At 42.8% G+C, this 25,243-nt stretch overlaps 1 protein-coding gene across 2 annotated transcripts in view; it reads left to right on the top strand.

The window, feature by feature from the left end:
* Positions 1 to 315: 315 nt before the first annotated feature.
* AMPH (amphiphysin) overlaps positions 316 to 25,243 on the top strand; it is a 146,604-nt gene continuing 121,676 nt past the window's right edge. The window contains exon 1 of one of the 2 annotated variants that reach the window (XM_081101825.1): positions 316 to 892. In XM_081101825.1, the coding sequence (XP_080957951.1) occupies positions 824 to 892 (69 nt within the window). In that variant the 5' untranslated portion in view covers positions 316 to 823. The remainder of the gene's footprint in view (positions 893 to 25,243) is intronic. The other variant, XM_081101826.1, reaches the window with a different exon arrangement.

The following is a 25,243-nucleotide window of genomic DNA, read 5'->3' as shown; positions in this document are numbered from 1 at the left end:
GAGTGGGTGCCCATGCCAGGGTCTCTGCTCAGGGCAGGGATTACAGAGATCCCCTGCCCACGCAGGCCCCACGTCTTGTCTTAAGGTTTAAATGGGTGCCAGGACTGGTCCTCCCTCCTTCCCCTCTACCTGCCTCTCCACTGCAGCTCTGACCCCTGCGCTGACCTGTTTCCCAGCAGCTGCCCCAGCAGTGCGCCTCCCTGGCAGGCGAAGTCCAGCCCTTCTCCTTGAACGCACGGGAGGTGAGCGCGCGCTCTCCAGCCAGGGTGGCCCAGCTGGCACTCCTGGGAGACCTGCCCAGGCCCCTGCACTTCAGGGCAGCTCCAATCCTGCTGGCTCCCAGGCTCCCACATCCCCCTGCCTTTCCCTTTCCTTTTTTTTTTTGGCTTGGAGAGAATTGGACCCCTTCTCACCGCCCCCCCTACACAAACTCCGCCTTAAAGGCATCCCTGAGCTGCCGCCAGGCTCTGGGTCCCTTGCTGGCTTCACCCCCTTTCTCTTCCGGGCCCCCTCCTCCATCACTGAGGCACTATCTGGTCGCTTTGACTTCGGAGCCCTTCCTCCGTTTCTCCCCACCCTGCCTGGTGCTGCCTCCAGGCCCAGCGCATCCCGCGCGGGCGCTGTCGCTTTAAGCCGGTTCCCCGCCGCCGCGCCGCTCCCTGGCCGCTTCGGGAGCTCCCGCCGCCGCTCCCGCGCCTCTCCCGCTCCTCCTCCTCTCGCGCTGCTCCTCACCCTCCGCCTCCTCCGCCTCCTCCGCCTCCTCCTCGCCGCCGCAGCCGCCCCGCGCCCGCTCAGCTCCTCGCAGCCTCGGTGCACCGCAGCCATGGCCGACATGAAGACGGGCATTTTCGCCAAGAACGTCCAGAAACGAATCAACCGCGCGCAGGAAAAGGTCAGAATAGGCGGCGGTGCAGGTGGCGGGATGCGGCGGCGAGGGCCTCGAGGGCCCGGGGAGCGGAGCGGGCAGGCGGCGGGGCAGGGCCGGCGGGGGCGCGGGGACGCCCTGCCCTGCGCCGCGGGGACTGCAGCGGGCGCCGCCGGCGGGTCGGGGCGCTGCGGACCCGGAGCGGGCGGGAGGCGGGACTCCAGGGGAGCGCGGCCCGGTCCCCGGGGCGCGGGGTCTGCCGAGCCCCCAGCTCCCACGCCCCCCGTGCGGCTGGCAGCTCTGCCCGCTCTGCAGGCGGCGCCCGCGCCCCGGGCTGAGCGCATCTGCCCCCGGAGCCCGCTCCCCACTCGCCCGCAGCCGCCGGTAGGGATGCGCCCGCGGGTTCGGGCGGGAGATTGCGGCAGCTGTCCTTTCTCTGCGGGGATTTACTGGCTACGGAGCGCGGCCGAAACGAACAGTTTATTTAGCACAGAAGATACCCCCAAATCTGTTCGGATCAATAGAACTGATCGGGGAAAATCCCGGGGCTTTCATGCAGTGCCGGGGAGTGAATCCTGGAGTTCAATCCATGCCCTCATACACACTCCCCCCTCCGCCCCCCGTCGTTTTTGATCTCTCTGTATGTGCCCCCTTTGACGCCGGTGACCTTCTCTGGAAGGTCAGAAGAAATCTGACCTGAGCCTAACAGTTCTGCTCTGCACATTTTTTTGTGCAAAGAAGGACGTTTTATTGCATTAAAAAAATCCGTATCGCACGGGTTGATTCCCTGTTGCTTCACAAGACCCTCAGTTGCTTGGCTTGGTCATTTATTTTCCTCACCCAGGGATGCATGTGCACGAGTGGATCCCAGGCTCGTTCCGCACAGCCCCGAGCAGTGGGAGCGGTATTTATGGCACCAGGCACAGGGCTGGCCTGGCTGCCCGGAGACGTCTTATCATGAAGACCTTGAGGGCCCTGGGGTCCCCATGTGTGTCCTGAGCAAAGGACCTTCATGGGCTCGCTTGAGCGCTGGACTTGAAAATGAGCACGGGCGAGTGAACTCCACGGTGTCTATCAGTCCAGCTGTGTTCTCTTTCACGTGGCAGGGTTTTCCATCCCTGGGATGCTGGGTACCTAGCACTTCCCTGTGTTACTGAAAGTCAGATTGACTGCATTGCTCTGTGACAGGCTGGAATGCCCCCCACTTCCTGCTGACCTAGAAGCTGAGCTGAACGGGGCCCTGGTCCCTTAGCCTGTCCCTAGGCTGAGCCTGGGTGGCTGCCTCTGGTCCCTCCCTCCGCACATGCACACTCTCAGTGCAGTAAGAGGATTGTATTTCTTTTAATATCTAGCCAAGCTCATCCTGAGCTAACCGGGGTCCTCTCCCGCTGCTCCTTCAGCAGTTGAATTAGCAAGGCTCCTGCCCCCGTCCAGCCCCTGGCTACTTGTCCAAAAAGCAGCCAGGATCTACGAGGATGGGAGCTAGGTTTTGTCATCATTTTTTCGTACTTACTTTTACCCACTTGTGGGTATTCTCCCCGTCCCTCCAGGTGATTAACTTGAATCTTTGGACTGAAGCTTTTCATTGAATCCACTTTCCATCTGTGAAGGAATTTAGCGATACAGTCTGCTTTTCACATATTATTTCTTAATCTAGGTCACCAGCTGTTGATATGCCAAAAATAAATGAAAAGAAAACGGAATGTGTCTTACAGAGCCCGTCTGAGTTGTTGCAAACTCCCTTTTTCAGTAGGAAGGTTAGGCGTGCGTCATGATTGCAGTTGTGGCCGGTGCTCACTCTTCTGTGGGAGGGGGGGTGAGGGGGCCTTGCCCAGGGCTTCCGGTGTGCGGTTTTCTTCACAGGCAGAAGTTGCTGACGAGAAGTGCCTGTTGCACCTAGTTAGGGGGTTAAGACACCAAGAGGCTGGGAATATAGGTTCTGCCTTTGGGTAAGTTCTGTGCCCTTCGCCTGTTAACCTAAGGGGAAGGGGCATGTGTGAGGCCAGGGAAGGGAGCCCAGCCAAGCCCAAAGGAAGCTACTGGGGAATGGAAAGCACGCTATGGTGCAGCTTCACTAGACGTCACCCCCAGTGGTTCCTTCTCTTTTGCATTTTTGTCTCTTCCTCTTCTCCAGCGCACAGGCACTCCATCGTAATAACTGTATGCCACACATGTTCTTAAAGCCCTTTCTCCTTGTGTTTACAACCAAAGTTTCTAAAAAGAGAGTCCACTCCTTTGGCTTTCTCAATATCTGTGCTCTCCCTAACAGCTTGCATGGTTTTAGCTTCAAATGCACAAGTGCAACTACTCTGAGAGGTTTTTTTATGAATGTGAAATATATATATTTTTTTCTATTGAAAATCCATAAAAGTTCACTGGAGACAGAATGAAATATGCCTATAGGCTAAAAAACAACAACCCTGCAACAAATTAGGCCATTCATAATTCTACCACCCAGGGATTTCACTATCCTTTGATGTGTATCCTAGTAGATCTTTTCCCATGTGTACATTTATACAGCAAAAATGTAGACTTATACTACAGTAGTTCCCCCTTACTCTTGGTTTTGCTTTGTGTGTTTTCAGTTGCCCATGGTCAACCACAGTCTGAAAATATTAAAAATGGAAAATTCCAGGAATAATACATAAGTTGTATGTCAGACATTATTGTGGGTATTGTGATGAAATCTTATCTTCCTGCTCTGTCTTGCTCGTGATGTGAATCATCCCTTTGTCTAGTGCAGTGATGGCGAACCTTTTGAGCATTGGCATGCCAGCATTTTGAAAAACCTTAACTTAACTCTGGTGCCGTGTCACATATAGAAATTTTTTGATATTTGCAACCATAGTAAAACAATGACATATTTTTGATATTTATTTTATATATTTAAATGCCATTTAACAAAGAAAAATCAACCAAAAAAATGAGTTCGTGTGTCACCTCTGACATGCGTGTCATAGGTTCGCCATCACTGGTCTAGTGTCTCTACCTGTGTACATGGTATCACAGTGCTTGTGTTCAAGTAACCTCTATTGTCTGAAAGTCAGTAGTAGCCCTAATACTATGTCACAATGCCAACATCATTCACCTCACTTCATCTCATCTTGTGGGCACTGCGTCATCTTACATCATCACAAGAAGAGAAAGGGTGAGTATCTATATATATAAAAGCCTAAGCGACCATTAGGATCGAATGACCATAACAGCCGGTCAACCAATCAGGACGAGCAGCAGTGAAGCTGCTCCTGTCCCCGGTTGGAGCTCCTCCCCAGCTGCCTGCTGCTCCAGCAGTGCTACATCCCTTGGGCCGCAGGCGGGGATAGGCTGAAACCCAGCAGTCCAACATCGCCCTCGGGGTCCCTGGTTGCGAAAGAGCGCAGCCCAGGCTGAGGGACCCACCTGTGCCCGAATCTGTGCACCAGGCCTCTAGTAGTACCATAAGGTATTTTGAGAGAGATCACATTCACATGACCTTCATTACAGTATATTGTTATAATTGTTGTTTTAGTATTAGTTTTTGTTGTTAATTTCTTACTGTGCCTAACTTGTAAATTAAAATTTATCATTGATAGGTATGTATAGAAAAAAACATAGTATATATAGGGTCCAGTATTGTGCTCGATTTCAGGCCTCCACTGGGTGTCTTGGAATGTATCCCCCATGGATTACAGGGGAATATTATTATATTGTTTTGTAAGCTGTTTATTTCATTTAATAATCATGAACATTCCTCAATACATGTATATTTTCAATCAACATTTTATTTTTTTAAAATACACTTTTATTTATTTCAGAGAAGAAGGGAGGAGAAAAAGATAGAAACTTCAATGATGAGAATCCCCTGCCGGGGATTAAGCCTGTAACCCAGGCATGTGCTCCACTTAGCAATTGAACTGTGACCTCCTGGTTCAGTGATGGCGAACCTTTTGAGCTCGGCGTGTCAGCATTTTGAAAAACCCTAACTTAACTCTGGTGCCGTGTCACATATAGAAATTTTTTGATATTTGCAACCATAGTAAAACAAAGACTTATATTTTTGATATTTATTTTATATATTTAAATGCCATCTAACAAAGAAAAATCAACCAAAAAAATGAGTTCGTGTGTCACCTCTGACACGCGTGTCATAGGTTCACCATCACTGTTCTGGTTCATAGGTCGATGCTCAACCAATGAGCGACACTGGCTGGCTGAATAGTATTGGAATGCATAGATTTTATTGAATCCCTTATATTTTGGACATTCTGTTTTCAATGTTCCTGTTTATAAATAAAAACCAGTGAGAACATGAGTAGGGGAAATGTATGCACACACCCTTAAGCAACTCCTTAAATAAATTTTTAGAAGAAGAATTATTGTTCCAAAGGTACACTCATTTTTATTATAGCTAGATTGCCTTTCAGAAAGATTATATCAATTTATTTTCTCACCAGCAGTCAATGACACACTTGCCAACTCTGGATAATAAAATTCAAAACAATCTTTAGCTATGTCATTGGAAAAAATTAGTTTCTACTTATTTCATTTGTTTAAATTTTAGAAACTGAATGTTATTTTTTTTTTATATTTCTACATTTTTCATTTGCCAACTTTGTGTTTATATTTTTTCCCATTTTGCGTAATATTTCCTTGTTATTTGTTAGGGCAAATCCTATTAATCCTGAAGATTGCAAACATTTTTTTCTTCCTTTTCTATTTACCTTTTAATTTTTTGATAACTTTTTTCTGACATAGGGAATGTTTATGTTTTATGTATATATATGCAAGTTTCAGGTCTTTGTGGACCTAGGGTCTCAACCAGTGATATCAGGGCTGAAGGGCTCATCTCTTATCTCTTCTGTGCATCTTGTCAGCCCCATTCTTGGGCAAGTAATTCTCTTTTGATGGCAAGATGGCTCCCAGCAGTTCTAAGTAATAGAATGTCTATGCAGGGAGCTCCTCAGTATAGCCCTTATTGGCCCAGGTGGACCTTATGACTATCTCTGGAAGAAAAAAAAATCTCTCTGGACAAGGGCCAGGACCATAAGTTGGATTGGGCTTGAGTCACACTTTTTTGTTTTTAATAGTTTCTCTGTTCTGCTGAGTTGGTTCCATTCTTCAGTCCTCTTTTCCACAAAAATGTATTAAATTCTCTCATCCACTAATGATGCATCTGCTGTTTTTATCCTTACATGTTTATACCATTTTTTAATCTCTTCATTCTAATTTTAGTTGGATTTTAGGAAGAGATAGAAATAAACACATGCAGTCAGTCTGTTTACCCAACCTTTTTACTTAAACATTTTATCTGCCCCAAATGATCTATATATATAAAAGGCTAATATGCAAAGTGTCCCTCCGCCCATCCAACCAGTCGCTATGGTGCGCACTGACCACCAGGGGGAAGACGCTCAACACAGGAGCTGTCTTGGCAGTGGCGGTTCTCAGGCTTCTTGAGTGACGCACCCTGAAACCAGAGAAGAGGAACCCTATTCCTCGCGAGGCCACGTGATTCCACCTTCGGCTGTGGGTTATGTTGTTGCTGGGGCACTGTCGGCCCCGAATCTGGTTTACTGCACACGTGCGTTTGCATTCCACACCCTGTACGACAGCAACTTTGCAGAGTGCCCTCTCCCACTCTGGGACCCCCTGGGGGATGTCGGAGAGCCGGTTTTGGCCTGATCCCCACAAGCCAGGATGAGGGACCCCACCTGCCAGAGGGACCCCACTCACTCCACAGATGCTAGGGAGGGGCCCTGGGAGGTTGGCTCCAAGGCGTGTCCAGCCCATCTCGCCCAGTCCCGCCCCGCCAGCCACCTCCTAATTAATTTCCTTTCAATGTGCTCGAATCCGTGCACCAGGACACTAGTTATTAAATAATAGTCTTAGGTGTAATTTTTTCATGCATTATATCTTCCCAACTAGATTGTAGGTGCTTGAGAACAAGGATAAAATGTCTTGTGACTTGTGGGTATTCAAGTGATAATGTATTGAATTGACTTTCTATGTTCTTACTTGTTTATATCCCACACCTGCAAACACATTGTCTTAAAGCATCCTTCCACATTACTTTTTCTCTAACTTTTGTGCAATTATCATACGGGTTTTACTGTTTACCACTGTAATTTGCATTCTCATTTCGTAAAGGTAGGGAAGAGAGAGAGAAAGAGAGACACATCGATGTGAAAGAGACACATTGATTGGTTGCCTCTCACACACGCCCTGAGTAGGACCAGGGGTTGAACCTGCAACCCTGGTACGTGCCCTTGAATATGTGCTCCATCAATATTAGGTTGAACTGTGCTAAATTGTCATGTAGTTCAGCCCAATATTGATTGTGTGATACAGCAAGAAACAATGCAGTCTCCTTGCTCAATGATGTGACATTTGTGGGTTTTTTTGATTGTCGCCTTGATGACACCCACATTTAGGTTCGTTCTCAAAGAGAAACAGGTGGGTGGTGTTTGTGTGTGCATGTACTTATGTGCATGTGTCTATATGTGTACAAAAAGAATGGGGGGAGGAAGACCCTGCTCTGTAGAGGAGAGTCTTCCCATGGGGCCCAGGGCCTTGTCCGTACAAGAGTAGCTCATATGACTTTGTTTACATTGAAGGGCAGTTTGGAGACAGAGTCTCTGAGGTATAGCCATGGTTTTCCCGAAGATCATCTGAAGACTTCCTTGTTGCCTACTTCTAAATTGTACAAGCTTATACTTTTTCTTCCAAGATCATTTTGTATGGCTGCATTCGAAATTGCCAAAATTAAAAATAATACTTATGAGGACATTCTTGACAGAATATATTTTTTACAGTCAAACTCACGTGTACCCATGCATCTTTTTTTCTCCAGGAATGAATATAGTAGGGATTCAGAACTGTAGGGACTCAGATTTTAACATTAGTAAAAGTTACTATTCTTCCTTACAACTTAGCATAGTGTGTGTGTGTGTGTGTGTGTGTGTGTGGTTTGTAAGTCATATGTTAAAAGTCAGCTTATCTGTGGACCAATACAACTTAAAATGCCTGAAATACTTGTACAAACAATATGGCCCACTTTCGTACCCACTCTGGATCCCATCTATTTGAATATTCAATTAAATGGTTTTGACATCCCATCCAATATATCAGGAGAACCTCTTACTCCTCCCCGGAGTCCTTCTCTGGTGATGTGTTCAGAAACCCCATGGGGCGTTTCCCGTCTACAGAAGTCAGTGGTTTTCACTCTGTGCGTATGGCAATTGGTCCAGAAAGGTCCCCAAAGCATCCAGATGCCACTCCTGTCCCTGGCTGAGCACTGTGGGGAACCCTGAACACAGTGCCCTCTCTGATGGTTCTCATGGTTAAGGCCGAGGCAGGAAGCCTCTCTGGTCAGGGTTATTCTCTACTGCCAGCACTACATGCCCCATCGTGCTGGCGCTCCAATCGTCTCAGCTCTTTATTAATGGTCTTATTGTCTCCACACTTGCACATATGCCCACAGCTTCCCCTGCCCAAGATTTCTTATGCTGCCAGGATCCTAAAGTTAGGATTTTATCAAACACTGTACCTAGAGCTATTCATTCCACTCCACTCCACTCTATTCCGTTTTTAAGAAAATGCTCATGTGGGTATACTAGATTGATTTAAAGCAATTTGAAAACCATTATCCTAAAGGAACTCTGGCATCCTTTTCTATAAGTTGGCTTTCTTTTGTACCATTTAGTCCATCCAAGGGTGTGTGTGTGTGTGTGTGTGTGTGTGTGTGTGTGTGTGTGTGATTAAGTTTCAAACAAAAATAATGTGAGGCACTTGGGAGGGGATGAGTATAGGAGGGAAAGGATGTTTTAAAAAATATGTTATTCTGATTTTTTAAAGTTGGGAATTCTTATTTTACTGTTTAAACACAGTTTGTTTGTTTTTTAATTTTCTAGCCATTTATACTAGGGGGCATCTGAGTAGAACTCCAGAGGAAATAAGTGGGCTGTGGAGTTCTGTGAAGGGGATAACAGATGTAAAGATTTCTGTGTTGCTGATATAATTTTCCAGATATTCTCAATAATAGCTGACATTTACATAATGAAAGTGCCATTATCATAGAGTTCAAAGAATTTACCAATGAAAGATTGTTATAAGACTATATACATAGTATTATGTAAAATTAAAGTGGTAGTGATCACTATTTCCTGAGAATACATCATGGGCCAACTTTTAATGTAGAAGTGCTTAAACTTCATTCTTATTGATTCAAAATCTAAATTTAAGTGTGGTATTTAAGTGGATGTACTTCCTGAATACATTTGTGCAAATTTCTTATTAGGAATGATGTTGGATAAAGCTATGGATGAGATCTTAGTTTTGAAATAGTTGCTATGATATAATCATATATCACATTTGATTACCCTTAAGCTACTTAGAACAGATGTACAAAAATTCCAAACCACCATTTTGGTCATTTCCATCTTATTCTCATATAGGTATTTAGTTGAAAGTTTAGTTCAGAAGTGGAAAGAACCTTAAAGTGCTTATAATGATTTAATAAAATACACATGGGCCCATGCCTAGATGCAGTTTTGTTATGGCACCTAATGCTTCTTGAATAAAGGATGCTACATTTGCATACTCTAATAGTTGTGTATTCTTGTGTGAAGTCAATCTGGTAGAATCAATTCATTCGAGTCATTTATTAAGAATTTAATGTGTGAAAGGCACTTGCTAGATATTTGTAATAAGCAGTCAACATAGATATTGAGCATATAGACCAGCAAGAGTTACAAAGCTTTGAACATAATAACTAAATAGTTATTAATAAAGTTCCCCCTTGACACAGTGGCAGGACACTGGTTTAGAGCTGACTTGTTCTCCGAATTGTGAGTCATACAGAGATCCTTTTGCACAACAGCAGAAAACTCCAGCCCAGTCTGCTTTCATGGATTTGTAGGGTCTCTTAAGCCATCAGAAATTCAAAATAAAAATGAAAGCCCTTATAAAATTCTTAAATGTCACACATCTAGAAAGATTAGTTTGTCTGTAAAAGATTTAATTGTGCTTGGATTCCCAACCTTTAAACAGAGAGAGAGAACACACACACATGGTTACAGCTGGCACCAACTTGACTTAATTATGTTGTGGGCATGGACTTGATTATTTTGCAGGCAGTGGTCTTGAATGTAGGAATCATCTGTTTAAAGTGATCTGTAGCTTGGAAAGAATCTTAAATTTGACAGGGACTCTTCTGCAGCACCGTCTCTTCTACTTACTCATAGTTGCTAACAGTTGAATAACATAGACGGTCCTGAGAAGAATCTCCCATTTTGTGGTAGCACAGCCCAGAACAAAGTGACACCTTTTCACGCTCTATAATTCCTCAATATTTGAGACATTTTTATAAGAAATCCTGCCTGTTTAACCCACATACTTCGGTAGCACACTATCAACTTCCTGCCTGCTCTCTGTCTAGTGGGGTCTTCTCTGAGTCTCTAGGAAGATGTGTCCAGACTTTTCTTCCCACCTCTCTAGGCAATGCTGTGAACAGGGGGCCTGCCAGCATTCCGAAACAATGGAGAGGGCTCTCCTGGGACATATGTGGGCCCATAGTTGCTCCTGTTAAGCATAGAGAATGAATCTAGAAATCAGATAACTCCAGGGCAATGTTTCCTTAAACTGTAATTAGGACTATTTGGGGATGGGGTGAGTTAAAATGCAGGTTCCTGGGCCCAGTTACACATTCACCAGAATTTCTTAAGTAAGCACTTGGAAATATGCATTTTTAGAAAGTGCCTCTGGTAATTCAAAAGCTTAATGAAATCTGTAAAGCACACTGCTTTCAGGAAGTGGGTTTTGAGATTTGTGGTGGCTATGAGTTGCTAGGTCCATGAGTTGCTAGGTCCACGGCAGGGTGGTAATATGAAGAGTAAGGCTTTCTTCCACCCAGTGGCTATAAATTTATCTGCAATGTAGTAAAGAGAAGAAAGTGAAAAGCAGGGTTCTTATGGAATACTTAAAAATACCCATGATCAGACAAGAAGAAGAAGAAAAAGGCATCCAAATTGGAAAAGAAGTAAAACTGTCCTTATTCACAGATGATATGATACTATACCTAGAAAACCCCAAAGACTCCATCAAAAAAAAACTACTGGACTTAATAAATGAATTCAGCAATGTAGAGGATACAAAATTAACACCCAGAAATCTATGGCCTTTTTATATATCAATAATGAACTTACAGAAAGAGAAACTAAAAAAAACAATCCCATTTACCATTGTACCAAAAAAAATTAGGATACCTAGGGATAAACTTAAGTAAGGAGGTAAAGGACATGTACTCGGAAAACTACAGGATATTGGAAAAAAAAAAAGAGAGATAGAGGAAGACATAAATAGATGGAAGAACATACCATGTTCATGGATTGGTAGAATTGACATCATTAAAATGTCCATACTACCCAAAGCAATCTAAAAATTCAATGCAATACCCATCAAAATACCAACAGCATATTTCAAAGACCTAGAACAAACTCTAAAAAGTCATATGGAATTTTAAAAAAAAACCCGAATAGCCATAGTAGTCCTGAGAAAGAAGAACAAAGTTGGAGGGATCACAATACCAGATATCAAGCTACCAGTATATTACCAAGCCATGGTTCTCAGAATTGCCTGGTACTGGCACAAGAACACGTATAGACCAATGGAACAGAACAGAGAACCCAGAAATCGACTCAAGCCACTATGCTCAATTAATATTAGACAAAGGAGACAAGAGCATATAATGGAGTCAAGACAGTCTCTTCAATAAATGGTGCTGGGAAATTTGGTCAGATACATGCAAAAAAATGAAGCTAGATCACCAACTTACACCATACTCAAAAGCAAACTCAAAATGGCTAAAGAACTTGAATGTAAGATAGGAAACCATAAAAACCCTACAAGACTCCATAGGCAGCAAAATAGCAGGCATATGTCATAGCAATATCTTTATAGACACAAGCTCCTAGGTCAAGAGAGACTAAGGAGAAAATAAACAAATGGGACTACATCAAAATAAAAAGCTTCTGCACAGCAAAAGAAACAATCAACAAAACAACAAGGAAGTCCACTACATGGGAGAACATATTTGCCAATGTTATCTCCGATAAGGGTTTAATCTCCAACATTTACAGGGAACTCATACAACTTAACAAAAGGAAGATAAACAATCCAATTAAAAAATGAGCAAAGGACCTAAATAGACACTACAAGACTTTCGAAAGAGGACATTCAGAAAGCCAAGAGACGTATGAAACATGCTCAAAGTCACTAATCATCTGAGAGATGCAAATCAAAACAACAATGAGGTACCACCTCACACCTGTCAGAATGGCTATCATCAACAAATCAACAAACGACAAGTGCTGGAGAGGATGCAGAGAAAAGGAAACACTCGTGCACTGCTGGTGGGAATGCAGACTGTGCAGCCACTGTGGAAGACAGTATGGAGTTTCCTCAAAAAACTGAAAATGGAACTCCCATTTGATCCAGTAATCCCACTTCTAGGAATATATCCCAAGAAACCAGAAACACCAATCAGAAAGGATGTATACACCCCTGTGTTCATAGCAGCACAATTTATAATAGCTAAGATTTGGAAACAGCCTAAGTGCCCATCAGCAGGTGAGTGGATTAAAAAACTGTGGTCATTTATCTACACAATGCAATACTACACCACTATAACAAAGAAGGAACTTTTACCATTTGCAACAGCATGGATGGAACTGGATTGCATTATGCTAAGGGAAATAAGCCAGTTGGAGAAAGATAAATATCACATGATCTCCCTGTATGTGGGATATAATGATCTACATAAACTGATGAACAAAAATAGATCCAGAGACTAATGGCAGGGGAAGTGGGGGAGTTAGAGATCAACCAAAGGACTTGTATGCATGCATATTAACATAACCAATGGACACAGACACTGGGGCAGTGGGGACTTGCCCTTAGGGGTGGGAGTGGTGGGGGGGGGGTCAATTGGGGGGAAAAGGAGACATATGTAAGAATTTAAACAATAAAAAAAATTAAAATGAAGATTACAAAAAAGAGAGATAATAATCAAACCAGAAAAAAAATACCCATGCTTAAAATAGCCTACTTAAATTTCAAATAAATCAGCCAACATCCAGGCCAAATGGCTTATTAGGAATATTTTATAGCATGGAAGGTTGGATTCTGCGTAATCTAATTCTGTAAAAAATATATGCCTTTAGAGTACTGCCCATTAATGCATCAATCACAAAGGTAGAAGACTTGCCTCAAAAAAACTGCTGCATATTTTTGGTAGGTGACAGCAGGGTGGGTGAGTTTGGTATATCTATTTCATCCATGTTGTTATGGGGTGAATAGTAGTGAGACTGCAAAACGTGCCTAGTAGAAAATGAGGTGAAAACTCAAGAGGATGATTTTGGTCTCCTGTGGAGGCAGACCCATATTCTAGAAACTAGACCATTGGATTCTAAGTTTAATTTTTTTAAAGAAGCATTTTTGTTGAAGATTTATGTGTCTCTATTCTTAACATATATTGTTTTGTAGTTTTTTGTGTGATGTCTTTGTCTTTTTTAAAATATTTTTTTTATTTTTCAATTATAGTTGATATCCAATATTATATTAGTTTCAGGTGTATAACCCAGTGATTAGACATTTATGTAACTTACTAAGTGGTCCCCCACGCAGATTCATCACCTTCCTCCAGCACCTCACTGAGTACTTTCCAGGTGGGATTAGCCAAGGTAAGATACCAACATGAAATTGGAGGGTGTGAGAAGTGTTTCTCCACTGCTCCTTCCTTGCTATACCACTGCTTCTCTGGCAGTAGCTGTGTTCTTAGCTATGTTCACTGGGCCCCTCCTCCAAGGTACCTGTCCTGCCTGGACTTTAGAAACACAAATTTGTCTCCTATGAACTTCTTGCTGTGCTGTTTCTGTGTGCTTTGTCATCTCATTTGTTCGCATAACTGTTCCCACATGTTTTTCAGCAGTCTCTCCACTTAGACTGAATTCTCTTTCCTCCTGGGCTCCTAACAATTACATTTTACAATCCATGTGTGTCATGATTTCTAAGCCTCACCCTAACCCTGCAAGGCATTACTAACATTATAAACCCATTTACAGATAAGACAATATATCCAAAGTCACACACCTAGTGAGTCAGAGTTGGGATTAAAACTCTTTCCTATTTTCATTTAAATTTGTAAACAGATCCTCCTTCCAAAGACTAATTTTATTTAAATAAATAAGACTTTCATGTCAGCTGTCTTATGAGCATATTGATTAAGTGTAAGCCCTTATTTTGAAATAGAATTTGATGAAATTCACAAAGAAATTGTGGAGTTGCTATTCTAAAAACACACAAAGACCTACCCCCCCACTCTCACTGTAAGACCTCTCCCCCCTCCATGTGTACTTCTTATCTCTAGTCCTGAAAAGGCGACCTTTGCCGGGAGCCGGTCCATGCTTGCTGTTTCAAGGGACCTGGCATATATGGCATACTGTTCTTAATATGTTTGCTCACCTTCTTGGCACTATGTGTTTTAACCAAGGTCACCTCTCTGAGAAAGGTTGTTTCCCCAGGTAGGGATTTTCCCCTGAAGTTAGGGAGGGAATAAAACCTCTTAACTAAGTGCCAGGCGGGTAATTAATCACTTTAACTATGAACAATCATGCTTAAGCTACATAATCTTTACTCCCTGGAATGGAGATAAGAAACGCCCTAACCTTTGTAATAGAGATTGATAGGATTGAATCAACTGGTATAAATACAGATGTAACAAGACAGCAACACACAGAACTTAGAAGACAGAACCAAGAACACAGAACCTACACACAGAACTGAGAAGACAGAACCTACACAGAACCTAGAGACAGAAGAACTTCGCTGGAGAGAACATGGCAAAAGATCCTGGACAGAAACTGTCAATAGAACCTAGAGACAGAACCTAGCGAGAGAACCTGGCTGAAGAACCTAGAGACAGAACCTGGCTACAGCACCTGGATAGAACATGGCAGGAGAACCTGGACAGAACCTGGCTGGAGAACCTAGTGAGGGAACATGGCTACAGAACCTGGCTGGAGAACCTGGAGAACCTAGCAAGAGAACATGGACACTGAACCTGGCTGGAGATCCTAAGCAGAACCTCTCTGGAGATCCAGACCAGAACTTGGCTGGAGATCCTGGCTAGGCTGCTGATCAACTGAACACTGTCTCTGTGTCCTTCCTTCTTTGCCGACTCCCTCTACGCCTTTGGGAACCCCTGGACCCGCTGGGGTTGGACCCCGGCAGACCTTCTCTGCCCTCCTGAAGGCTTTGTGATTATCAATGTGAGGAGCACCGTCCTGCTGCCCTGCAGGTGCTGGACCTGCGGCACCACAGACACGGCTGCCGGGCTGCACCTGTGACGTGGGGGCCCAGAGGAAGTGGCTAGTTCTACCCTCAGTGCTCAGAACAGTGGGCACTAAGGATGGTTTGTAGCCTGACATTCCTGGGGGAAAAAAGACAAAGAAAAAGAAGCACCTTCCTATTTTTAATGTTGCATCAATTTCTGCACCTTGTAGTTTGAGGAGGGAGGGACGCTGTCAGGCTTTACGGCATAAACTCTTTACTGCATTTTGAAAGGTAAAGGGTGTTGGGACTAAGGTGGTGCATATATTAGCAACATGATTTCAGAGAGGAAGAGAGAGGGGAAGAGAGAGAGAAACATTAATGATGAGAGAGAATCATTGCATGCCCCCCACTGGGGACCAAGCCCCAACTTGGGGCATGTCCTGTGCTCTGACCTGGAATGGAACCGTGACCTCCTGTTCAACCACTGAGCAACACCAGCCGGGCTGACTGGTCCTTTTAAATTTTCTATCTCCATGTTTATGTTTCCTATCTTTTTGATGATCTCACCGAGTTAATCTATTCTTTCCCTAAATTCACTGAGCATTCTTTTTTAAAAAATATATTTTATTGATTTCTTACAGAGAGGAAGGGAGAGGGATAGAGAGTTAGAAACATCGATGAGAGAGAAACATCGATCAGCTGCCTCCTGCACACCTCCTACTGGGGATGTGCCCGCAACCCAGGTACATGCCCTTGACTGGAATCGAACCTGGGACCTTTCAGTCTGCAGGCCGATGCTCTATCCACTGAGCCAAACCGGTTACGGCTGAGCATTCTTTTTTTAAAAATATTTTTTATTGATTTCTTACAGAGAGGAAGGGAGAGGGATAGAGAGTTAGAAACATCAATGAGAGAGAAACATAGATCAGCTGCCTCCTGCACACTCCCTACTGGGGATGTGCCCGCAACCAAGGTACATGCCCTTGACCGGAATCCAACCTGGGATCCTTGAGTCCGCAGGCCGACGCTCTATCCACTGAGCCAAACCGGTTAGGGTGAGTGAGCATTCTTATAACCAGTGTTTTGAATTCTGCATCTGGTAGGTTGCTTGTCTCCATTTTGTGTAGTTCTCTTTCTGGACTTTTCTCTTTGTCTTTCATTTGGGATGTGTTTCTTATCTCCTCCCTTTGGCTTTCCCCCTGTGTTTGTTTCTATGTATCAGGTAGAGCTGGTTTTGGTAGGGTGGTCTTAGGCAGCAGGTGTCCTGTGGGACCCCGTGACACAGCCTCCGCCATCATCCCAGCAGGAAGCTCTAGGTACCCCTTCCCCATCCCCATCCTCCCATGTGGGCTGTGCACCCTCCTGTTGTAGTTGAGCCTTGACTGCTGTTGGTACGTCAATGGGAGGGATGGACCCCAGGCTGTCAGGAGACTATTCCAGAGGAGATGCTGTGCAAGGGCCCACCTCACAGAGCAGAGCTCACTCCACAGGACTCTGGTGCCCAATGAGTCTCTTACTTGCATGTTGCTCATAAAGGTGGTTGGGTGGTGCGTGGGTGTCGTCTGAAGCTATGCACTGGATGCAGTGGTTCTGGAGCCTCCTGAGAGGTGCAGGCCAAGGACAGCTGCTGCCGGTGCCCTGCTTGGGGCCACCCATCATGAGCTACAAAGAGATTGGCAGATGGTTACCGCTCATACTGGGCTGGAGGTGCCAGGGAGAGGCTGAGCTGCAAACTGAGGCTAATATCTAGGAGTGGAATTACCGATTCATTGGGGTAATTATTTAGCATCAAGAGATAGAACTGGAGAGCATTGTGCTAAGTGAAATAAGCCAGTCAGAGAAAGATAAATACCTCATGATTTCACTCATTTGTGGAATATAGAGAACAACATAGACTGATGAACAGGGACAGATTCAAAGACAGAGAAACAGCGATCAGAATATTAATCCCCAGAGGGAAAGTAGAGGTGGGAGGGGCAAGGGGAAGAGGTAAACCAAAGGACTTGTATGCATGCATATAAGCCAAACCAATGGGCATGGACAACAGGGGGATGAGAGCATGAGTTGGGGTGGGGTGGGGTTAAATGGGGGGGGGGTGAGGACACATTTGTAATACCTTAACTAATAAAGAATTTAAAAAAAAAAAGATAGTGCCAAAAAGTTTTCTAAAGCAGTGTACCACATTTGCACTCTCATCAGCAATTGTGAGAGTTTAGAAGGCCTGTATCTTCAAATGGTAAGTTTGGTGTTGAAAACTAAGTTGTGTTTGTTCACTGCTGTATCCTCATAGGACTCATATCCTTTGATAAATGAATGATTTCTATCTTTATACTTTTTGCACATAATCATAGGAACATTCCAACTGATGTGGCAGGGAAATGAGATGTAAGGAGCCTGGGTCCTCCGCACTACGGAACCACTATAACCTCCGGGGCTACCTACATTAGAACAGTTGCATGACAGCAAAGAGAATTCTGTCTCTGTAGAAGCTTCTGTGATTTTTTTTTTTGCTTTTTCCTATAGCTAAACTTCTGTACTAAGGTTTAGTTTGAACCGTTTGAAAGTGCCATTTTTTTTGTGAATAAAAAATTGTCAAATATCATCAACTTAATATAGTTCAACGTAAAAACACACACAATCATTTGATCATTATTTTGCACCCACTGTCCGCAGAAGCATACTGTAAAAGTAGAGAGTGTTTTATGAAAGATGCAAAGATGACTCAGACACGGTGGAAAAATACTCTCAGTACAGAACACGGGATAATGAGCAGGTGCTTGATAACTTAGAAATTATTCAGATTCTGTCTGTTGAAAAGATTGATCCCTTTAGTTAAGACCTCCTGGGTTAGCATGTAAGATATTTTCATTCTAATTAGTTGGAAGGCAGCCAGCCATCTTAACAGCTAAATATATCAATGGTTGGCCCTGAGGTTTGACCTTGGGTGGTATTTTCACGTGCATTTGATGTGAATGGCCCACCTACCTGCATTGTGTCCTGTGCCAGTGGTAGGCACTGATGGTGCTGTCAGGGGACTGTTTAGAGCTGGTCATGGTATTTTAAAAAGGGCTACTTTTATTTTCTTGTATTTTTCAATGAGCCAACTTAGTGCTTTATGCTTTCAATCCTACTTTAGAATAGATAGCAAAAAGAGGATCCAAGTATATACTCCGCACCTCTATTTGAGCCAAATGGGGAAGTGAAAACCTGGTACATAACATATATTTCCTTTGGTCACATGCAAGTTTGCTAAGGAGGTGCCCCAGACCACAGGTGGAGACAAAATTACGAAGTATTTTGCTCTTCTGGGACTGGCTTATTTCAGTTAGTGTAATGTCTTCAAGGTTCATCCATGGTGTCACATTTGCAGAATTTTCTTACTTCTTTGTATTTTAAGGCTGACTAATATTCCATTGTATGTACATACCCACATTTTCCTTATTCATTCATCCGTTGATGGACATTTAGGTTGTTTCCACATCTTGTCTATTGTGAATAGCGTTGCAATGAACATGGGCGTGTAGACATCTCTTTGAGATCCTGATTTCGGTTCTTTTGGATAAATACCCAGAAGTGGGATTGTTGGATTATTGAACCTACATTGGCTGTTGCTGCCTCGCTTCTGCTTTTTTTTTCCTTTCTGCTCTCCTATTCCGTTACTCTGTCGTTATGTTCCTTGACTCTTTTCTATATGTGCTCATAAGATAAAATTAAATTATATTTTTTGTTTACTATATTACTGAATAGTTTATGTATCCTTTCAATTTATAAAGCCAGTAAAAACGGACAGAACCATGTTTAAAACATGGCTCTTCCAAATTACTTGTTTAGTTAGGGAGAAGTCATTTATTTTTTGTAAATTTCACTTTCCTCATTTGTAAAACACTTAAAGGATTATTGAAAAGATTAGACTGGTTGGGTCAGTGATTAGAGTGTTGGCCTGCAGACCAAAGAGCTGCAGGTTTGATTCCTGGTCAAGGGCACATACCTCAGCTGCAGGCTCGATCCCAGGCCCAGTTGGGGTGAGTGTGGGAGGCAACCAATCGATGTGTCTCTCTTACATCTATGTCTCTCTCTCCCTCCCCCCTTTCTTTCTTTCTCCCTCCCTTCCTTCCTTCCTTCCTTCCTTCCTTCCTTCCTTCCTTCCTTCCTTTCTCTCTTTCTTTCTCTCTTTCTTTCTCTCTCTCTTTCTTCTTCCTCTTTACTCTCTAAAAAGAATCAATGGAAAAAATATCCTCCTGTGAGGATTAAAAAAAAAAATTAGTAGATGATGCAAGCACAATGTCTAAGCACAGAGCCTGAGATACAGCATAACTTCTCCATACATTGCAGGTACTATTTTTTTTAAATCGTGTAAGTTGAGTCTGTTGCATTTTCTTAGAATAAATGAACTTAATTGGCTTTTTACTTGCATTTGCCCTTCTATGGATTTTTCTTTTCTGCAAACCATTGGATTTCTTTTATATTATGCCCTTCTCCCCATTCTCCCCCTTTCACTGGTTTTCAAACAGAGTAAGTTTTTAGAAAATGGCTATGGAATGGATGTCTTCAGTCTGATCTATAGTTAAGTTTCCTCTTTAAGAATAGTTAGTTTACAATTATGAATGTAATACATGTTCATTGCTGAAATGCACCTATATTCCATTAACTAGGGATAACCACTCTTTAAATATGTACATACCCTATACCATATGACTCTGTTTTCTTGAGAAGGAATGAAATGAAAAACATTGAGATTATAGAGACCATAGTTGTTGGGTTTTGGGGGTTTTTTTTTGCTTTTTTTTGGTTTTAGGCGCTTATAGAATGTGGTTTTCATGGCTGCAGTAGGGATGGACCATTGCGTGAAGCACATTCCTCTGACTGGGCTCCTGGAATTCTAGGGATGGCCTCAGGCAGCCTCCATGTGCCAGATATTTCTGACAAAACGCCTAGAAGTGTTCTGAGTCAATGACTGCTGCTGCTGAGCCTGGGCAGGAGATTTCTGGATCTCATCAAGCATCAGGAGCGAGGAGGAAGCCTAGCAGATGTTTCTCAAGTTGGCTTTGAGGGGCCTCATTGGCACTAAGTGAACAGAAATACAAGACAATCTCTATGGAAGAAGAGAGCCCTTGTTCATCCAAAGGCGGCTGTGCCTAGCCCCCATGTGTGCTGCCCACGTATTCCTGCCTGTGCTGACTTTGATCCTGTTAACTGGCCCTGGACTAGTTCCTGTTTAAGAATCAAGCCTGAAAGCAAAGGGCCGATTTCAGCAGCCTGCCTCTCCCTCAGCCTTGTAATTTGATGATTAGCCTCTTCTTACCAGTCATCTTACCTTTCAAGTGAATGAGGTTGGTGCCAAGAGCCGATGGGTCTTTTACCAAAGCTTGGCTTTTGCTTGAAATAATGCTCTTGGCTTCATGATTATTTATTATTGATGACATACGGCCCAGTTCATACAGTAACAAAAAGAAAATACTCATTTAAGCTGCCCGTTATGTTGCTGAGAAAACACATTTAACCTTTCTCGCCACCTGCTTTTCTGCAGGAACGTTCCTCATGGAGGCTCGCCAAGGGGAGCTGGAAAGATTGAGAGAAAGTGGTCCTGGCATGATTTTGATCGCCGACGCAGGCCGGCGTGTGGATTAAAAGGATTTGCTGCTGAAGCATTTTTATTTTGCATAAGAGAGAGGCAAGCAGAACACTTTCATCTGCTGGTCACAGCATCTAGTGACCAGGCCTTCCCCTTGATTTATTTGGACGTGGTCCTCATCTCTGGGTCTCTGGTTTGATGTCGGTATTGATAATCGGTGTTGGTAGTGACAATTAGTGGCATCAGTTTATTGGGGGATGGAGGAGATACATGACAGAGATAAGACCATCAGCCTTTTTTTTTTTTTTTATAAAATCTGGGATGTTGGGGGTGCTGATCAGGATAATAGTTATAGCAATTGCCACCAAATGGAAAAAGCCTGGACAGAGCTCAGAGTGAAGAAGTAGGAAGACAGGGAGCTACTCAGTGAAGAAGAGGTGGAAGAAGGAGGCAAGAGAGGAAATTTATAATTTAATTTTCACAACAGTATTGGAAGATAGAGAGCTTTACACTTATTTTTATAGATGAGACCATCAAGGTGCAGAGAGATAAAGTGGCAAATAGTAAGAACAGCTGGTGTGACCTTGAGGTGGCATCTAGAAAGGCTGGCCCATGGATACATGCTCAGACTCCCACAGTCCTGCACACCTTCACAGCTCATGTCTTATGCAAGCCAACACAGGAGCCGTGACCACTGATTTTATGAGTGGCAACAAAAAATTGCTGTTCTATATCAGTTTTTTCACCAAAGCAGAAGATAAAAGAAAGTTCTGTTTTTTAAGTAATTTTCATAATGCTTTATAAATAGAGTTTTTAATAGATTTAATGTTTGTAACATTAGGAATTAGTCTCACAAAAGCCCAGATATTGCAAGTCTTAGATCCTTTAGTGGTATATGCAATGAAAATAAAATCCATTACCAGGAAAATGGTGCAAGTTCCTCCTTGTAGCATCTAGATACTCTGCACTTTCATTTTATTGTGCAGCCATGGAAATAGATGACTTAGTAGACACTAGATCAGGGGTGGGCAAACTTTTTGACTCAAGGGCCACAATGGGTTCTTAAACTGGACCGGAGGGCCGGAACAAAAGCATGGATGGAGTGTTTGTGTGAACTAATATAAATTCAAAGTAAACATCATTACATAAAAGGGTACGGTCTTTTTTTTCAATAGTTTTATTCATTTCAAACAGGCCGGATCCTAGAACATTCTCCAAAGATAGAAACAAAACCTCTTCGTTTCTCTCAATGCAGCTAGTTCTTGCTTCACTGGAGGCCCTAATGTCTTCAGGAAGGGCCGTATCATACTGCTACATTTGACTACTATAGCCTCTTGCATGCTGGCTTGAAACACTGCAACATACTCTGCTTTCAAAAATTGAAATGCATCACATCATTAATATATAACCCAATGTACATGTAACTATTATAGCATTTTGGGTGTTCTGCTTTGGGAATTTCATTACAGTGGAGTTTATAACTACTAGTAAGAAAATGAAATCACACCTGCCAGAATGACTATCATCAGTAAATTAATAAACAAGTATTAGTGAGGATGTGGAGAAAAGGGAACACTCATGCACTGTTGGTGGGAATGCGGATTGGTACAGCCACTATGTGGAGGTTCCTCAAAAAGTTAAAAATGGAATTGCCTTATGACCAGCGATTCCACTTCTGGGTATATATCGGAAGAAATCCAAGACACTAATTCTAAAGAATCTATTCACTCCTGTGTTCATTGCAATATTATTTACAATAGGTAAGATATAGAAGCAACCTGGGGTCCTATCAGTAGATGAATGGTTAAAAAAATTGGTGGTACTTATATACAGTGGAATGTTACTTGTCCATAAAAAAATAATGAAATCGTACCATTTGTAACAATATGGATGGACCTAGAAGATAATTATGCTAAATGAAATATGTCACACAGAGAAAGACAAATATATATAATTTCCCAAATGTGTAATCTAAAGAACAAAATAAATAAGCAAACAAACTCATAGATGCAGAGAACAGACTGATGGTTGCCAGGTAGGAGGGGGATTTAGGGGCTGGGTGAAAAAGGTGAAAGGATTAATAATTACAAGTTGGTAGTTACAGAATAATCACGGGTTGTAAAGTATAGCATAGGGAATATGGTCAATAACTGTAGGATGCCAAATGGGTGCGAGAAATATCGGGGAGACCACTTTGTAAAGCATAGAATTGTCTGACCACTATGTTGTACACCTGAAACTAATACAAAGTAATATTGGATGTAAACTGTAATTGAAAGATAAAATATAAAATAAAATAAAAATCCTTTTTTAAAAAAGGATATGAAGTGATTTTAAATGCTGGCTAGATTCTTTGGTATTGGGGGCAGCTTCTATAATTATTTGGGAACTTCAGAAATTAGTAGTGAAATTGAAAAAGTTTCAGTTGGTAGGATTCAGGACTTTTTTTGAATGTGTCACTTTTAAGTCACTATTCCATCAATAAATACTTACTGAGCCTTTTTGGACACCTCACTGCATAGTGCTTGTCATGGGAATCAGTGCCATTTGGAACAGTCACGGCAGTGCAGTGATTACAAGTATGGGGTTTCCCAAAGGAATTGAAAACAGGTGTTCCAACAAAAAGTTATTCATGAATATTCATAGCAGCATTAGTCATAATAACCAAAGGTAGAAGCAGCTCAAATGTCCATCCAATGAGGAATAAGCAAAAGTGGTATATACATACAATGAAATATTACTCATCTTAAAAAGAAATGTGCTCTGCCCTGACTGGTTTGGCTCAGTGGATAGAGCGTCGGCCTGTGGACTGAAGGGTCCCAGGTTCGATTCCGGTCAAGGGGAAAAAAAAAAAAAAGGAATGTGTTCTGAGACATGCTACAACATGAATGAATCTAGAAAAGATTATGCTAAATGAAAGAAGCCAGATAAAAAAAGCCATTTATTGGATGAGTCTCTCTCTCTCTCTGAAATATTCAGTATAGGCAAATCCATGCAGTTAGAAAGCACATTAGGGGTTGCCAAGGGCTGGGGGAGGAAGGAATGGGGTCTCATTGCTTAATGGGTCCATTTTCCTTTGGGGGCTTGAAAATGTTCTGGAACTAGGTAGTGGAGATGTTGGCACACGGTATCAATGTATTTAATGTCACCAAATTGTCCATTTCAACTAGTTAACATGGCGAATTTCATGTTCTGTGAATTTAACACAATTTTTTTAAAAAGCAACAAAACAAAAACCAAAAGTATGGGGGTTGGAGTTGGACTGACCTGGGTTTGAGTCTTGGTTCTACCATTTACTTCTTACTGTGTGAGCTTGCGTGTGTTATGCAATCTCTCTGAGTTTCTGTTTCTTCACTTCTTCTCTAAAAGGTAGCATTTTCTACACCACCCAGTTGTGAGGATTACGTGAGATAGGACATCTAAGGGAGAGTGCTAGGCCTGTGGTGATGAAGCTGTTTTTAGTGAGGTTAGGTTGCAAGTACTCAAAATAGCAATGTAGCCCTGGCCAGTTTGGCTCAGTGGATAGAACGTCGGCCCATGGACTGTAGAGTCATGGGTTCGATTCTGGTTAAAGGCATGCGCTTCCCTTGCAGGTTTGATCCCCAAGCGGGAGGCAACCAATCGATGTGACTCTCTCATATAGATGTTTCTCTCTCTGTCTCTCCCCCTCCTTTCCATTCTCTCTAAAAATCAATGGAAAAATATCTTCGGGTAAAGATTAATAACAACAACAACAAAAAGCAATGTAAATCCCAAAAGGAATATTGATATTGGATCAAAATTCTAAAATAAAAAGAGATATTAAATACATTCTTCTTTTAGGTTTCCATGGAGAGCTACTGTGACCTCCAAAGACCCTTAGAAAGCACTAGAAATCTTTGCTAAAGTCTCCCAGAAGGGTGCCAAAAGGTGATGGGGGGGTGGGGAGGGGATGAGTACTTTGAATGATATACCGCAGAATGTTCTGGAGGTGTTTTTCACCTCATCTAGTATTTCCCATTATCCCATTTACCATGGTGGTCTGGCCCCCTAAAAACTCTATTTCATCTTCCTCTTGCCTTATTGCTCCACACTCAAACTTCAGTCCCTGCTCCTCTGTTGTCTCCCCACCTTTCCTGTCTGGCTTCCCTCTCTTGCTCTGGCTTCACTGCATACCTTTCTCACTGGGCACCACCTTGACCTCTGTCTGGCTTCCCTCTCTCGCCCTGGCTTCACTGCATACCTTTCTCACTGGGCACCACCTTGACCTCTGTCTAGGCTGCTTCAGTTTTGTAGTAAACACCTCCCCTGAGCAGTAGCCCCAAAGCCCTTAGACTTCAAAGAGGAAAAGTATCATTTTATCCCCGTCACAGGACATTTCTATTCATGTGGTAAATGTCCTTCATTAATCCCCACTATTCCTACTAGTAAAATGAATCCTCTGTGAATCCTTTGCCACTTTTATGAAGGATGGAGAAGTATTACTAAATGAAAATGCTAATCTAATTTGACTTGTACCT

Source organism: Myotis nattereri (assembly GCF_964212035.1).
Source record: "Myotis nattereri genome assembly, chromosome: 11".
NCBI lineage: Eukaryota > Metazoa > Chordata > Mammalia > Chiroptera > Vespertilionidae > Myotis > Myotis nattereri.
The sequence above is the reverse complement of the archived record's forward strand: the minus strand, read 5'-3'. Positions and strand labels throughout refer to the sequence as shown.